At 31.1% G+C, this 18,625-nt stretch overlaps 1 protein-coding gene across 1 annotated transcript in view; it reads right to left on the bottom strand.

Moving 5' to 3' along the window:
* Positions 1-1,583: 1,583 nt before the first annotated feature.
* LOC112709107 (receptor-like cytosolic serine/threonine-protein kinase RBK2) overlaps positions 1,584-18,625 on the bottom strand; it is a 29,581-nt gene continuing 12,539 nt past the window's right edge. Inside the window, exons 4-7 of the mRNA XM_029289009.2 lie at positions 2,431-2,510; positions 2,200-2,335; positions 1,850-1,999; positions 1,584-1,763 (exon numbers count right to left, since the gene is read on the bottom strand). Coding sequence (XP_029144842.1) covers positions 1,584-1,763; positions 1,850-1,999; positions 2,200-2,335; positions 2,431-2,510 — 546 coding nt within the window. The remainder of the gene's footprint in view (positions 1,764-1,849; positions 2,000-2,199; positions 2,336-2,430; positions 2,511-18,625) is intronic.

Below are 18,625 nucleotides of genomic sequence, written 5' to 3'. Positions count from 1 at the left end.
ACGTCAATCTGAGGGAGTAGGTGCAAAATCTCACCCAGAGCCTTCACCCTCAGCAGCTGCAACAGTTTAAAGAGAGGTATAAAAAGACCCTCACATGAATGTCAGACACAAATTCCCTCAGGTTGAAGCTTAGACAGGAGCTAGAGCGGATTCAGCAAATACATCAACAGATGACGTTGTACCACGAGCAAATGTGTGTTGGTGACAATGGTATTGCTGAAGGGACACTGACATCACTACCTAGACGCCGCCTCAGCAGGACAAGGGGGATGACGATGACTATCAGGATCCGTATTGATTAGAGTTTTGTTATGCTCTATTTGGTTGTATTTTATTTATTTGACTTTTTATTCTGTACATACAATTGATATTTAATAAAATCCTTATTTGATTTTCATTCTTTAGAATTTGTCTATTAATTACATTAAAAAAAATTGAATTTATGGTCAGATTTATTTGGAAAAATCCGATTATATGTTAGCGTGAAACAATATAGTATAGCCCAAAATTATCGACGAAAAATTTTCACCAATAACCAAATATTTTTTGGTCAAAGAATCCGCCGGTAATTACCATCGGATTGAAAAATCCGACGATAGTTAATTATCGACGAGAGTTAAACCCCGACGATAAATCCAACGATAACATGTTTACCGGTAGATTATTTGTGTTATTCCGCTGATAAATCTTATGGGATTCACCATTTTTTCTGTAGTGAATAAAATGAGCTACTTTGTGCAAAGTTACCTAATTAGTGCAAACCGCAATAATGACATGGCAAATAATACGTGGACAAATAGTATTACGGCATGCATGTGGTACAAACTGACACATGGATAAATAATATTGTGACACATGACATAATTGTCCACATTAACATATCATGTGTCATTAATTGTAAATAGTCAAATTATGATGCAACACGTGTTACTAACGGTTTAAGTCATTAAATCATATCAGCATGTCAATGACAAAAAAGGAGTCAATTACTAAAGTGGTATTGTTTTACTAATTGGTTTAATTATTTTGTTGGTTGCTATAATTTTACGAAATTTTCAATTAGATATCTATAGTTTTTTTTCTTTTAATTGGATCCTTGCACCAAATTTTTTTTCAATTAGGTCCCTCTTAATAGTAATTGGTTTAATTATATAGGGATCCAATTAAAAAATAAAATTTGGTGCAGGGACCCAAATAAAAGGAAAAAAAAGTATAGAGACCAAATTAAAAATAAAATTTGGTACAAGACTCAATTAAAAGAAAAAAAGTATAAGGACTTAATTAAAAATTTTACAAAACATAAAGACTAATAGAATAATTAAACTTTTCTAATTTTAAAGGCATAATTAATACAATTTGAATCTAAGAATTAATTTTAGTATACAATGCCAATCTCATAAATCACTTTTAACACTCTACATGAACTTCATAATTTTAATAGAATACCTCACACATTATACGGAAGAGCTTTTGAAATTTTGTATATATATCTTTTTAGTATATTAATTACAAAACTAATTATCTAACCATCACATATAATTAATGTTTTAAAGTACATTGTGTATATGTTGTTAGGTATCGTATCAAGATTCACAAGAACCCAAGGCAAGTTGTCTATGTCGATTGAGATCTCTAAGATATTTTGTTGAGTTGTATTCTTGTGCATCTAGTAGCTCTTCTGAGTATGTTCTCTGAAGCGACTTTCTTTGACCTTTTCTTGATTCTAAGTCACACTTATCATGACCTCTTAGTAGTGTCACAACCTATATATATACAATAACCGTCAAGTTTATAATATCTATTTATGAAATTAACATGACTTACGTAAATTAATTTCTTGCTTAATTACCTCACTCATGCAAGGCCTTAAAATAGGAGACTGATCAACACACTTTGATGCAGTGAAAACAACATGACCTACTTGGTCCTTATCATAATCATCATCAAGAGAAGGATCAACAAGTGCTTCAATATTCTTAGCTTCAAGCAAAGGTTTGGCCTATAATTCATCAGATAATATCAAATTACATTGTGGTACATGTTGAATTTTGTTCTTATACTTGTAAACTTGATTTATTTTGGATTTAAAAATTTTAAGACTAATAATTTAGTTCATAAAATTGTTCTTAGTTTCTAATCATCAATCTACTAAACATTTGATCCATTTAATATTTTGCAGAAAAACAGGATTTATATTACCCACAGCACAAGGCTTTTCTGCATATCATCCAAAGCTGGACGCCCACTTATGATCTCCAGAAGTAAGACCCCAAAAGAAAATATATCAGTTTTCTCATCTACTATGCCATGCATGCAATATTCAGGTGCAAAATACCTACCAAAATTCAATGAAAAAATATATAAACAATATTATTAGAACATGCATGAAACTTAGCTAACTCTAATGTTACTAGCTTTTTGTTTCAGTACCCAAATGTGCCTCCAATTTTCGTTACGTTGCAGTGAGTCCACTGTTCTGGTAACCATTTTGCGAGCCCGAAATCACAAATCTGCAGAAATATTAATTAATTAGGGAGGATAGGACAAAATAATTAGACAAAGATTGCATTTGAATTTGTACCCAATTAATAAAAAATACTATATTAAAAAATAGATACAAAATTAAAAGCCTTAAACCCTATAGACATTCCACAACTGATCTAGCTATTTTACAGGCAGAAATAATTAAATAATGTGCTGACAAGGTCTAGAAGTTTTAGTGCAAACTACTGTGCAATATAATTAATCTCTAGAAAAGAAGATGAAAATCCATTGCCGATTGACAAACCATGAAATGAAATTTTAATTTACCATAACTTAGTCTTTAATTTGGTTTGATAAAATTTTATTTTTCAAAAATAGTTTATAAAAACTAATTTTAAAAAGATACTTTTTTTTTTAAGTTATAACATCTACATTTGGTAAATTAAAAATGACTTTTAATAATTACAAACAACAACAAATGCGTAGTTTTTAAAATTTAAAAATATTATAATAGATATTAATGTAAGAATTAGATTTAGATATTAATTAATATATGGTGTTATATTAATTTTTTTAATTTTGATAAGTATAAGTCATTTTTAAAAAGCTCTATCTTAAATTATTTCAAAAATACTCCTATCTTTTAAACTATAAGCACAAATATATGATTTTCTTTTACCAAATATAAAATGAGGAATTTATATTTTTTTTTCTAAATGTAGTATGTTATATTTAATTAATTATTGAAAAATGAAATTCAAGAATGTCCAAAAATAGGACAACATAATAAAAGATGAAAATTTTTTAAAATAATACATTGGAGGTATTCATCCAATAGTGTATGATCAAAAGCTAAGAAGAATCTAAAAGAAGAGAGAATAATAAGTCGAATTGAATGAAATTAAGAGTTTGCTTTATGGAGACGGCGACTTAAAATGGAAATTCTTTGAATTTCACATAGCAGCTTGACAGAGCTTGCAAGAATGGCAGACGGCATTGAAATAGAGTTTTCAAAGACTAATAATTGGTTGTAAACTTTCTAACGGTTCCAATAAATGATGGCAAGTAATTGAGAATTTGGGTCAACATTTTTCAATGGATTAAACATTCTCATTGCTGCAGTTCATTATGTCCAAATATCATGAGAACTCTTCATTAATTTCAAGGCAGTGAAGTAAACAATGAGTGATTATTTCTATTGCTTCATGACAGCAAAGACGTGTTAGCGATGTAGATAGAAAGCGGCGATGAATTTAAACAAGCACTGGAAGACATCTATGGAGAATTTTTTAAATAAATAGCTTAATTTTATGAGACAAGTTCAAACTTTCATAGTTCAATCTACGATTTTTTTTGTTGTATATAAATAACGCAAAGTTTAAGAGGCAGATGGTAAAATAACACTTCACCGAATTGACAATATAGTTATACTTGTTTTATGACTCTTATTTTAAGTGTTTCTATTTAGTAATACTGACACTTATACAACTAATTTTTAACTCAATATTTTACTATAGTCTATATTTCTAATCCTTCTTCGTATATGTTCTATTTTTTCCATAGCCATTTGAAAAAGAGAAGAGAAGAGAAGAGGCAAAGATGGACCCACGTTGATTTGTGTGGGACCTCCATTAAGTTTCTAAAAAAAATAATAATAAGTATATATGTTTATAGATAATTATCCTATCCTTATAATTCATTTGCCCTCCACACTCTAAAAAAAAAAAGTTGTGTAAAAAAAAATTGTTATTAAATATTAATACAATGATAAAAATTATTATATCACATATATTTAAAACAAACAATAACAAAAAATAATAATTCAATTAGCTAATTATCTAAATCAAATATAGTTTTTCAAATATAAATAAGATTATTAGTATTTATTATTTAGTAGCTTTTTAAATATAATATATATATATATTAATTACTTATTTATTTTTTATTATTTTATTTAATTTAGTTTTAGTCGAACATATAATATATTTTTGTCGAAAAGTTTTTCTCATAAATGTTAAAAAATATCAATTTTACAATTAAATGTTAACAAATTCTTTAAATATTTGCATAATATAAAAAGAGAAATGATCTTATCTATACTTATATATAAAGCTAAGAGAATTGTGGTGGTTTGATTTAAATTTTTATTTTTTTTACAAATTTTTTTGTCTCTCACACAATTTTCATAAAAATTTAAAATTAGTTAATTCGAATTATATTCTTTAATTATTAAACTATAATTTTTTGTTGTATTATATAAAAAATAATCAATAAAAATATAATTTGATAGATATGAGATACTTAACAAGGTACTAGTATTAATAATAAATATATCACATAAAAATGCTAAAACATTGAAATGAGAAAAAAATATTTTAAATATAAATTAATATATTTTTTAATGTATTAATTATATTTATTAAAAACTTGACTAACTAACATACTCCAAATATATTATTTTTGTCCCACTATTATAATTTTTTAGGTCCCTCACTGAGAAGAGAAAAGGAAAGAGAAAAAAAATAGCACAACCTTCACTATTTTGTATTCATCGTTCGCCCACCGTTCACCGATCACCATTACCGTTATTCGCCGGTCACTATTCGCTATTTTCTGTCCCCACGCTGTCCCTTCCCTTCTCCTCTTTTATAAGTGCAAATCACAATCTCCTTTCAGCGACTTTTTCTTCTTTTCAAACTCAACACCGATAGTGAGTATTTGAATGTTTTACTTTCTTTTTTCTGGAATTTTTCTGTTTTTGCTTAGCATTTATTGTGCTGAAATTATTACAATTGTTTGTTTTTAGTGTTCTATTTTATTACAATTTATCATAATGATTATATGCTCATATTGATATTTGTAGTTTTTACTTTGAAATCTCTTATTTCTTTTTAATTTTACTAACAGTCAACATGTAAAATGAACTGCTTTAACTACTAGATTTTTTTGAATGCTCTATTTCTTATTTTCTCTTGATTTCTTTGATTTTTTTGTGTGACATCATGAACTAGTTAGTGCTCTTCTTGAATTATGCAAATTGTTACTTTAGAAAAGGAAAAGCTAATTAGCTAAACTTTAGTATGGGATTTCATCTTTCTATCTTATGTCCGTTCTTGTAAATCTTAGTAGTTTTGTTTGGTGCACTTATAAACTTGATGTGAGTTTAATGATTAATTTAATATTAATTCATGATTCTGCAGTTCCTTAATTTAATGTTAATTTTTCTACAGTTCCTTATTACTTATAAAAACTTTGTTAATTCATAACTCTTATTATTTTTCACTATGATAGCTCTAACACTGTATACATACCCAAGCATATTTTGAGAATTTAGTGGTGCCTTGTTCACCCGATCAATTTAATGTTATCTTGAAATTATAATCGGCATAAACATGTGTGGCTTAATTGAATATGTTAGAATATAATTAGAATAAATTATGATTAATTAGTATTATTAGTATATCTAAATATTTATTATAGGAGATTATGTTTTTATTATTATGATTCTCTTAGTACCTATAAAAACTCTTTTATATTGTATCATTCTAGACAACTTGGATAGACAACTTGAATACACTCAATAATACATAAATCTTTTCTCCATTTTAGTCTCTTGTTTCTAACGTGGTATCAGAGCCATGGTATCCTCCTTGAAGAAAATAGGTTGTTTTCCTTGCGGTGAAATCACTGTAATTTTGCATTTTTTTCTATGCCATTCTTCTTTTCCTTTTGTCACTCTTTTGATGCTTTTTCACCTCACCGATTAGCCTATTTTTTCTGTCTTGTATTTTTTTTCGAGTCGCATGATCAAACACCATTGTCATCCGCTGCTTACCTATTCTCATGAAGAAACCATATAGTTTTCACTCTCTTTTGACAGTTCCGTCTGCGTTCTCTCATGGCAGTTTCGTCTGCGTTCTCTCGTGGTAGTTCTGTTTGTGTTCTCTCGTGGTAGTTCTGTCTGTATTTTCTCGTGGCAGTTTCGTCTACGTTTCGTCTGTGTTTCCTTGTGGCAGTTCCGTCTGTATTTCTTTCTGGCAGTTCCGTCTGCACTTCCTTAAGATAGTGGTAGTTCCATCTGCGCTTCCTTCAGACAAGCGGTAGTTCCGTCTGCGGTTCCTTTAGTCAAGCGGCAGTTTCGTCTACGCTTCCTTCAGAAAAGCAGCAGTACCATCTGCGCTTCCTTCAGACTAGCGGCAGTTTCATCTGCGCTTCTTTCTGGCAGTTCCGTCTGCACCCATTTTATCGGTTTATATAGTTTTTTCTCTTTATTTTGTTGTTTTAAATAAGTTTCAAACTCAAGTTGTCACTTGAGTTTGAGGTTAGGATCAATTAGGATCAATTAGTATTATTTAGTATATCTAAAAATTTATTATAGGAGATTACGTCTTTATTATTACGATTCTCTTAGTACCTATAAATACCCTTTTATATTATATCATTCTAGACAACTTGGATAGACAACTTGAATACACTCAATAATACACAAATCCTTCCTCAATTTAGTTTCTTATTTCCAACAAAATAGTGTTAAAATGTAGGATATGTTAATTTTGCTACATGACCTAACATAACACAGCTCCATTTCACATTAAGTAACTGATGGATTGTCTCACTTGTTTCTGTGATGTTATAACTTGATCAATGCATGCTGTTGTTAAATTTTTAGTCTGAGGTTTTTACAATGTATTTAGCTTATTTGCACTGGTGTAATTAATCATTATATTAATATTTTACTCATGATGAGGAAAATCAAATTCTTTATGTAGGCAGGAAGAGATATGGTTGCTTGTTTGAATGAGGCTATCGAGAGGCAAGGACTAAATATGTGAAGGCAGTAGAAGTGAAGCATGAATTAGTACAAGATAGTTCTCCTTTTGTTATTAACTTTGTAGGATATCTTGGGAGGCAGTAGAAGTGAAGCATGAATTGATTGAATTGCAAAAGGATTGTATCTTTAGTAGTTTTTTTTTAATTTCTTGTTTTCTTAGGTTAATCACAGTTTTTTCTTCTAATCTCATCACTTTTAAGTATCATTTGATACTAAGGTATTGTCTAAGTGTTTTTCAAGGAAATACTGGATTAAGAAAGGAAAATCAAATAGCAAAGAAAGCATAATCAAAGGAAAAGGCATAGGAAAATGCATGCGATCAAAGTACGTAAGGATCAAAGCCATGCAAATCATGCAGCACAGCTAGCATGCCATGCCACTAAGTGGCGTGCAACTCCTTGGAGGAGAAGCAAAGCTGGCGTGCCATGCCATGATGAAGGCGTGCAATGACTTGGAGGACAAGACAGGGGAGTGCCAAGTCATGTAGGGCGTGCAACGCCCCTAGAGCAAGATGAAGCTGGCGTGCCATGCCATGTTTTCCTGAAAAGTAACATCTACTTCCGGAATAGGTCAAGCCCTTAAAACTAAGAAACTTAACCCTCGTTACGTAGGACACTTCCAGATACTTAAAAGAGTTAGTCCAGTAGCTTATCAAATAGCCCTTACCCCTCCTTTGTCAAACCTTCATGATATTTTTCATGTTTCACAACTCAAAAAGTATAATCCCGACGAAGGCCATATTTTGCAACCATAGTCAGTACAGTTCCGAAGCGACTTGACATATCCAACATCATCGGTTAGGAAAGTGGATAAGAGTGACAAACAGCTGAGAGGCAACACAATTTCTTTGGTTAAAGTAGTTTAGGGACGCGATGAAGAAGCAGAACACACCTGGGAGTTAGAAGATAAGATGAGACCTGATTATCCGCATCTGTTTATAGGTAAAGAAAATTTTAAGGGAAAATTTTTCTTTTAGGAGGATAGAATGTAACATCCTGATTTTTCGTAACTAGATGTCATTTTAGTTTTTCAATGATTAATTTTATTTAGTCGTTTCCTGCAAACAAAATAAATGATAATATAATTATATTCTTATGTTATTTATTTATTTTATATATTCCATAGTTATAATAAAATTTAGATAATAATATTATTTTATTATCATTTTTATCGAGTTCGATATTCGCCAATATAAGTAAATATCAGTACTCTTTGATGAACTTGGTATTGCTAATGTTTCATCATATATCCTTTACATTAAGTTACTAATGTCATTTATATTAGTAACTCATATATAATTATCCCTATATATATATATATATATATATATATATATATATATATATATATTACTTGTATTTTAATATATCCAGTTTTCATCATTATCCGTTTAAGATATTTATAACTTGAATCACTGACTCAACAACCCTAAAACGTGACATCTAGCCACCTTTGTGATACCTAGCCACAATTATCATTAATCATCATCATCAACATCTCATTTTCTCTCTTGGTACTGAACCAAGGAGAAAGAAAAAGAGAGAGAGAGAAGTCGTGTGAGATTCATGGCACCTCCGAGCTTCTGAGTTTGATTTCTTGAGCTCTATGATCCCGATAAAAAATTTAAACTGATTAAAATGTTTGTATCTTCTTCCTCTTCATATTGACGTCACTTTTTCTTGGGAGAAGTCGATGGAGAAGCTGCTGCTCCTCTGTGCATGTTAGGCCAAGTGAGCCCAAAAGCGAAGTAGCCAATCTTTGACATTTTTCTCTCAGATTTCTTGGTCAGAAAGTTTTTTCGGTACTTTAGTTGTAAGGACAACGAGCTAGAGGTAAGGTTTGAAAATCTTTTACCGATTAAATGTTAATGTGATAAGTGATTATTGGTTTGATTGACTATTGGTTGCGTTTGATTAAGTTTATGTTAAAATTTTGTTGAATTATTATTGTTGCTTGTGAATTGTAGTTCGGCCATGAGGAACAGCCCAGCTAGGGTTGTTTTGTTAATTTTGGGACTGTTGTGAATGAGAATTTTTAATAATAATTGATGAGGTTAGATGGTCAAGAGATTAACTGAAAAACTGTGAAAAATCGATAACCGTAAAGCTCGAAAACGGATTAAAAATTATATATATTTTGAACAGAATACAAGAAAGGGATTTTTGGGTTTTAAGAGCCATGTTTGTCACAAACATAATATTATTTTTGAGGATAAAATTATATTTTGTTAAGAATTGAGGTTGATTTTATAAATAAATAAGTTTAGGGCTATTTTGAATAAAAAGTAAGTGTTCATGGGTGAACGAGTATTTTATAAAAATGATGAGTTACTTTTATAAATATTAAATCCGAGAGGTTTAGTTGGTTTTTTTTTTTTTCAAATGTTGGACTAAAATAAAATATTTAAAAGTTTGGGGTTTAAAGTATATTTTCTAAGAGTATAAGAGTAAAACTTCAATAAAGCTAGTTTTTGTATAACAAAAATAGAAATATTAAATATTAATACTTCATAATTATTATTGTATTTATAAATATTTAATTAGAATATTTTTGTTAAATTCATTATTTTATTTTCTTTAAATAAAAAAGTAAAATAATAAGACTCTCTAAAAGCATTAGAAATACAGTGTTATATTAAAAATAAAACAAATTTCTTTTAATAAGATATTTAAGGAAAGGAGAGAGAATAATGTGAACATGATTTGAGATATTGAGAATAATAAAATAAAAGATTGAAGAAAGAGAAGACAAAATAAAACAAAAAGAAGACGAACAGGGATATTGCTTGATTTTGAGAACGAACCGAGGTGATTATTTACCAGCTAAAACAGAGCAGAGATATGGTGGTGATTCCATTGAGAAAGTTGCTTTCAAGAGATACATCGGCTAATACAGGAAACGGATGCACCTGTAAGACAAAGGTCGTTTATATACATTAGCTAGAGAGAGACACACCTATAAGACAGAGGGTGGTTACAGAGGTTATGTTTGCATACATCAGCTCAAGAGAGTTGCACTTGTAAGAAAGAAGTTTCTTATAGAGGTTATAGTACTGGAAGTCAAACTCGGACAAATGTTGTTGGGTTACGTCCGGAGCAAGTAGAAACTGACAGAAGAGGTCATTACCTACATTAGAGATAGACATGCATCATAACTATTTGTGTATATTTTCCCGTGAACCTTGTTTTTTGTGATTGTGTATGTGATGTGCTTGATTTTATATGTTCTTTAGTTATTATGCTTTGTTGTGTTTATTGGTTGCTATTAATTGGGTATAGTATTAAAACGGACTTAATTAACTACTCGACCCTACTAAGGACTTCTCAGTTCTTACCCTTTTACCTTCCTCTTCAGATGGAGATAGGGACCTATTTTATGAGTTTGACCACTCCTATATCTACAAGGACTCTGTGCATCATAGTTTCTACATAGTAGCTGCCGAGTCTCGAGTACGACTATATGTGTTACGAGACCATCCCCTCCAGCATACGATTGACACTCATTTCTTTGACACTGACACCCCTTATGAGTTTTCTAATCTTGGCTTCATCTGGGCGCTTTACATCATCTATTCCCTAATAGACCTGAACGCCCTCATCCTATACAGTCTGAGGACTAGGTTGTTTCTCCACTGGACCCAGTTGAGTAGCTTGTACTTGAGCTTGCACTTGAGTCTGTACTTGAAGGAGATATTCCTCTAGAGCCAATTTAATCATCTTTGTCTAATGCGCAGACTAGAGAGCAGTTTGGACTTTCTGTAGAGACATTAGATCATATACCTGCAATCGGACCTTCATTCTCGATTGATGTGAGCAAACTCGTGTTCTCGATCCACCCTGCACGCTTGGATATTAGTAGTAACAGCAGTATCAAAGAGGTTCTGGAGGTTATAGAGATTTCTGACGACGATGATAAAGATCCTGAGGAGTACCTAGATGTAATAGAGATTTCATCTTCAGATAGCGATGACTGAGAGTTCAAGTTTGACAGCATGTTTTGGGAGCATTTCAGCTTAGCATAGATTTTGTGTTATATTATCTCACTTGTGGATTAGATCCACCGAGAGATTAGGAGTTGTATAGCTTTGCTTGGCTAGTTCGGGTGCCAGATTAGGAGCTTCCTTTATGGAACAGGACTCGAAGTGATATACATATATATAGTCATAAGCTGTGTTAAAGATGGTACTCTGACTAGTTATTTTGTTTAAAACTTATTTGTGTATATTGTACAGATATTATCTATTATTACAGTTTCTCTATGTGTTGCTTTATTTCTTTTCGTGGTCTGCCTATATTTGCTTAATTTTTCACAATTATTCGATTCATTTTAAAAAATATAAAATATACATCGATCGTCTGCTAATTCGGCTACATAATAATTATTAGTTAAGTTTTAGGAAAACAAGTTAGTGGCACTTGGTTTTTAGTATAATTATAACGTACTGAAAATCAGGTCGTTACAACAGTAAACACCCAAGTCTAAAGATCAAGTCTAGTTACATTCCACCAAGTCCAATGCAATGCCAATGATGAATTTAAGAAGGCCCAACCTCAAAGATGTGATTCCCAATTGAAGATTAAAGAAAATTTTGTTATGATTTGATTCTGTTTTATGATTTGAATTATTAGGAGTTATCTTAATTATTCTTATTAAGATAAGATTTAGTTTTAAATATGAACTAGAGGAAATCCTAGGATTTAAATAAGTGAAGATTCTTTACAGAGGGAACATTCAGTATCCTCCGCACTATTTTTTTTATTGTTTTTTTTCATTCTCCATGAGTAACTAATCTTTGTCAAAGGGTTAGGAGCTCTGTTTATATTTTTATGGATTATTAATCTATATTTTCTTTTATTTTAAAGTATTGCATTGATCTATTTTATGATTGAGTTATTCGTTTTTCATCTTTAAAGGATTAGTAGTGTCAAAAGGTATGTTATTTCCATTTTGAATTTGTTTATTGTTTCGATAGAACTAATATCCGAATTTTGCTTGAAAACTCTTTCACATTACTTTTTGAATTTGACTAGACATAGTGTTTCAATTAGTGTGCGACGATACATGATTTTCAATTACTCTAATTTTGAATACGTGATATATAATTCAGATTAGAACAACTTTTAAAAATTATATTTTCTCATAAGATTCAATCGGACAGGACTAGCTTGGACATGTGACATATAATCGCACCTAAGGACTGCTTTTGAATCTTATAAGGAACTGAATCAGATTTATACTTAACTTCTTTAATTAATTGATTGACCAATACATTGGCGGTTAGCTAATTGAGAAAAAACTGAGATACCAAGACATTGGAAATCAGTTAATTAAGGTTTGCAACAACCCAAATTTTTATGCAAACACAATATTTTTCAAAAAATGTTATTCTCAATAATTAGTTTTATTTTGATGAGTCACTTCCGAGTTTCGAAGTAAAATAAATGATAATATAATTTTGTTATTATGTTATTAATTTGTTTTACATGCTACAATTATAATAAAGCCTAGATAATATTATTATTATTATTATTATTATTATTATCAAGTCCAATATTACCGATATAAGTAATTATCGGTATTTCTTGATTATTAATTTATGAATGTTTTATCAAATATCTTTAATTCTTAAGTTACTAATATTATTTATATTAGTAACTCATATATATTTAACCCTGTATATATTTTTACTTGTGGTATAATACATTCAATTTTCATAATTATTCGTTTAAGATATTTATAAATTGAACTGCTATCTTAACAACTCCAGAACTTGACACCTAGCCACTAAATCACCATTAATCAATATCCTTTACCTTAGTTCCATTCACTTGGCCGAAGCCATTAAGGGAACAAAAGAAAGAAATGAAATGTGGCTTTTATATATATATATAACCAATGCCACTTAACCATAATCATCATTAATCACCTTCGTTTCTTTTCATTCACCACCAAACTGAACTTAAACAAAAAAAAAAGAGAGAGAGAGGGGCACCGAGAGTGTTTTTGAAGAGAAAAGTGAAACTTCCATGACTTTTAGCTTTAATTTTTTGTGATCCGTAACTCCAAACAAAAATCTAACCCAATTAAAACGTTCATATCTTTCTCCTTTATACGTTGATGTCATATTTGTTCGGAAGAAGCTGGCTGTGGAGATTCTTCCAAGTTTTCATGGTTCAGTTGGTTGGTGTACTAGGAAGCATAGTTAATTTCTGACGTTTTCTTCTTCAATTGTTCAATCAATAAACTTTTCTGGAGTTTCTGTTATCTTGATTTCGTACAAAGATAGAATTTTGGTAATTCTCACCGGTTAATTTGTATTGGATAAGTGAATTAATGTTGTGATTGATTGTTGATTGAATTTGATTGAATTTATGTTGAATTCTTGTGATATATTGATATTTGTGATAAGTTTGAGGTTCGGTCGGTTTAAGTGCAGCCAAGAACCGGATTATTTTTGAAATTAAGAAAAATTTTGTGTAATTAAAGGGCCGAGAGATTAAATTAAAGACTATGAAGAATCGGTAACTGTAGAGCTCAAAAATGGATTTAAAGTTTTATATATATATATATATATATATATATATATTTGAAAAAGTTATAAAAAGATATTTTTGGGTTTAAAGAACTGTATTTGTTACCATTACAATATTATTAATTTGAGAATAAAATTGTATTTTGATGAAAATTGAGGTTGGTTTTACAAATAAATAAGTTTAGAGGTATTTTGAGTAGAAAGTAAGAATAAATGACCATTTGTACCCATGAAAGATGAAAACGCTGCATATGTACCCACACTAAATCGAAATTAAACTTGTACCCATGTAAGATGTCCTCCGTACCCTACATGCACTCCAACCCTCCAAAAACAGGGTACTTTTGTTACACAGAGGGCATCTTGCATGGGTACAAGTTTAGTTTCGATCTAGTATGGGTATATATGTCAGTGTTTTTATCTTTTATGGATACAAATGGTCATTTATTCTAGAAAGTAATTGTTTGCGGATGAACAGATATTTTTATAAAAGATCATAGTTACTTTTATAAATATTAATAAACAAAGAGCTAATTAGTAGTTTTTTAAAAATATTGGGTTAAAAGTAAAATAATTAAAAGTTTAAGGTTTAAAACATAATTAATAAAAACTTAGAAGTACAGCTTAAAAGAGTGAAGTCTTCAAGGAAGTTATAAATATTATTTATTACATAAACTATTTTATTTGTATTAATTAAAATCATTATCATTGTTATTAATTTATCAAGGATATTATTTAGTAAAAATATTATTATTATCGATATTATTAATGGTAAGATAAAACAGAATAAAAAAGAATACCATTTTTAAAAGATTTAGAGTCACAAAGTTAACTTAAGAATCTTATGATTCTCTTTTCATAAAATACTTCATGGATGATGAGAGAACAGTGTGAAAATAGTTTGAACTATTAAGGATAAATAAGTAAAAGACCGAAGAAAGAGAGAAGATAAATTAGCACGTGTGCTTATGGGAAGGTCACGAAAGGGTGACGGTTATGGTGCCGAAGGATAAATGTTAACAAGTGTTGGGCTTTGTATGTGAATGATTGTGCAGAGACGCCCGCAAATATGGATTGGCTTCCAGGAGAAGGGGTCACATGCTTCAGCTGGAGAATCAATACTTGCAAGTACTTGTAGAGGTTATGTTTGACATACCTCAACTGGAGAATCAACGTTTGCAAGAAGTAGAAACTTGCAGAGGTTATGTCACTGGAATGCCTTATCCGACTTGCGAGTTGGATTGCGTCGGGTGTGGGTCAAAACCGACAAATGAGCTCATTACCTACAATAGGACTAGACATGCATCATCGTTGCTGCTGATGCGTACACATCATTAGTGTTTTTCCTTCTTAATTTCAATTGATTTACAAAGAATTTCTGTTAAATAATAAATAAATTTGAGGTTACAATGAATATTAGTTTGATTAGTTGACTTTCATTAGTTATAGGAAAATTTAAAAGGAAAACATAAAGAAACAGAATAAAATGGAGGATGGAGAGTAACAAACAGAGAACTCTCTATGACAAACAATAACATGCAGAATACTTTTTGTGAAGAACAGAAAGCTCACTGATAGGAGAAGGTGAAGGGCGTGCAATGTGAAGACAATCACGTACTACGTTGGAAATTTTTCACAAGTCATGTGTATGCATGCAGCGTGCGTATGCATGACCATCACTTTTCATGTAGTACACTGGAGATCTCACGTACAATGCAGCTATCACGCGTATGCGCGACGCATGCTTACGCGCAACAAGAGACTTTTGGGCAATCACATGTACGTATGAGGCATATGTATGTGCCAGTTAAATTTCACGTAGTATGTGAAATTCACCACGTACAATGTTAGGGCATAATTCATAAGCCAAAATTGAAAGAAATTGGCTCACATACAACGTAGCTTAATTCACGTTGTACGTTAGCCCAAGAAGAATGTATTTTAAGCTAAAAATATGCCTGACGTATAACGTGATACAAGCCACATACCACGTGGGCTTTTTTGCTTGTCCCAGGACTTCAATCAAGGCAAGTCTTCCTCCAATTTCTCAACCTTTTGGAAGATCAATCACAAGCCCATTGATGATGACATTAATTGAGGATTGCAAGGAGATAAAAATTGGAAGTTATGCTAGAGACACTCATTAATTAGATAGATTTTATTCTATTTTCATTTTGATTCTATTTTAATTTGAATTTGAATTTAAATTAGGGTTAGTATTTAAGGTAGAAGGAGACTCTTTTTTAGGGGCTCTCGGCTGCTTTGCCAGTTTTAATTTTCAAGGATTTTAAGGACGAAAATGAGTTTCTAATTATCCTCGATTTATACAACAAACCATGGATTAATATTTTAGGTTTTTACACCTTTGATTAATGCATTGATTTCTTTTCAAGAAAAGGTTTTCGTTCTTCATCTTAAAGGATTTGAATGTGTTGGGAAATAATTCTTCTCTTATTTGAATTATTTTAACTTCTTAGAAAAATTGATTAATTGAATAAGCTTGAAAATGGATTCTCATAATTCTTAAGTTTTGAAACTGGATTGATAAGTGACATAAAATCAACTAGGAAAGATTCTTATAAATTGTGTGGCTTTATAAATCAGAGAACGTTCTTCAACTCTTTTCTTAAATAATTGACTAAGGGATTAGTAGTTAATTAGGTTAAAGAGAAATCAAATTGCCAAGGAATTGGGGTTTGATTATTGATGATTTGACATGATTGTATCTTTGCATGATCAAGGTGGAAAGTGAAAAGTATTAATCCGGAAGAGTTAACATCTCCAAAATCTTGATCTTCTTAACTCATACCATTTTTCATAATCACTGTTGCTTTTGTTTTGCATTCGTTTACTTGTTATTTATTCAAAATCCTAAGGTAGTCTGACTAGATTAATTGATTGATTTTGCTTGCTTAATCCGTTAACCCTCGTGGGATCGACACTCACTCACTGTGAGTTATTACTTGATATGACCCAGTGCACTTGCCGGTATTTTGTGGTTTGTAAAATCCGCATCAGCTACGCATTTGCATTTTACTTGATAATGTGAAATTGTTTGTGATTGTCTTGTTGTGTTTATGCATTCCTTAAAGGTATTCTAAATTGTTGTAATTGGCTATTTCTCTGTGATTCTTGTATAACCCAGGTTGAAGGAACCATCCAAATTCTAGATGGAGAAATCAAGGACAGAGGAACTTCAACACTTCATATCAACAAGGAATGTCTTCAACACAATCACAAGCCCTCAAAAGCCCTCTATTGAGATCACCTTGAAAAACTTATCCAAATCAACCATCGAATTTATACAACAAACCAAGGAGTTTATAATGGAGACAAGAGTCAATTTTACGAACCAAGAAGCCTCCATAAGAAATTTGGAAGTGCAAGTGGGTCAAATAGCTAAGAAATTGGTAGAGAAACCCACAAACTCCTTCCCAAGTGACATAATTCCAAATCCAAGAAATAAGTGCAATGCTATCAATCTAAGAAGTGAAAAAATAATTGGCAAGGAATCCACAATGAGTAAGGAAGATGAAGAACCTTCAGAGGAGAAGAATGAGCAAAAAGAAGATGTTCATACCTTACCACCTCAAGTTTCGAAAGAAATTTTAAAAGAAAAGACATACACACCCAGAATTTCATTCCCACAAAGGTTACAAAAGGAGAACCAACAGCAACAATACTCCAAGTTTTTTGAAGTGTTCAAGAAGCTACAAATCAATATCCCATTTGTAGAAGTATTAGAACAAATTCTTCTTTATGCAAAATTCATGAAGGAGTTACTAACTAAGAAGGGACCCTCAAGGAAGATGAAACTGTAATCCTCACTAGGAATGCAGTGCCATTACTCAAAAAACAATTGCTCCTAAAATTGAAGGACCTAGGGAGTTTCCAAATCCCATGCACCATTGGAGATATTACTATTGAAAAAGCACTATGTGACATAGGAGCAAGCATCCACTTAATGCCACTGTTTATGTTGAAGAAGATGCAAATAGAGGACGTGAAACTAACAAGGATATCCCTTTATGGAGTAGTGGAAAATGTTGGTTAAAGTAGGAGACTTTATATTCCTTGCATATTTTGTGGTTCTTGACATGGAGGAGGGTGATGATGCCTCCATTATTCTAGGAATGCCTTTCCTAACTATTGGACGTGCACTCATAGATGTTCAAAAAGGATAATTAACGTTAAAAGTCCATGATAAACAAATGAGCTTTAATGTCTTCAAAATCATGCAACATCCTAGTAAGATAGATAATTGCATGAAGATTAATTTGATTGATACATTAGTGGAAGAAATCATTAAAGAAGAATATCTCCTCAATAATCTCGAAGATTCTCAACCTTCGGTGCCAGAAGATAATGAAGAGCCTTTAAAAGAAAAGGTCACCTTGAGTCAATCTTGCAAAGAAGTTTTCTCCTTCTCTCAAAAAGATGGTGAATGATTCCATGATGCATGGAGAAGATTCAAGGAGATGTTAGAGAAAAATTCACAACATGACATACCCTAAGTGGATTCTAATCTTATTATTTTATGATGGAATCTCTCTAGACTACAAGGAAATGCTAGATGGATGGGATAGAGGCTCCTTAAAATAGAGAACAATAGAGGAGGCATGGACATTAATAGAAGAGCTAGTAGTATGCATCATGAAGAGAATTGACATGCGGCTGAAAGGTGTATGCATAAAGATGGATGGTAATGAAGTGTGCTATGAAGCTTTTCAGTCTCCAACCTAGAAGCTACAACATCAAGCTAGTGATGATAAAAGAGC

Source organism: Arachis hypogaea, chromosome 9 (assembly GCF_003086295.3).
Source record: "Arachis hypogaea cultivar Tifrunner chromosome 9, arahy.Tifrunner.gnm2.J5K5, whole genome shotgun sequence".
Lineage (NCBI taxonomy): Eukaryota > Viridiplantae > Streptophyta > Magnoliopsida > Fabales > Fabaceae > Arachis > Arachis hypogaea.
The sequence above is the reverse complement of the archived record's forward strand: the minus strand, read 5'-3'. Positions and strand labels throughout refer to the sequence as shown.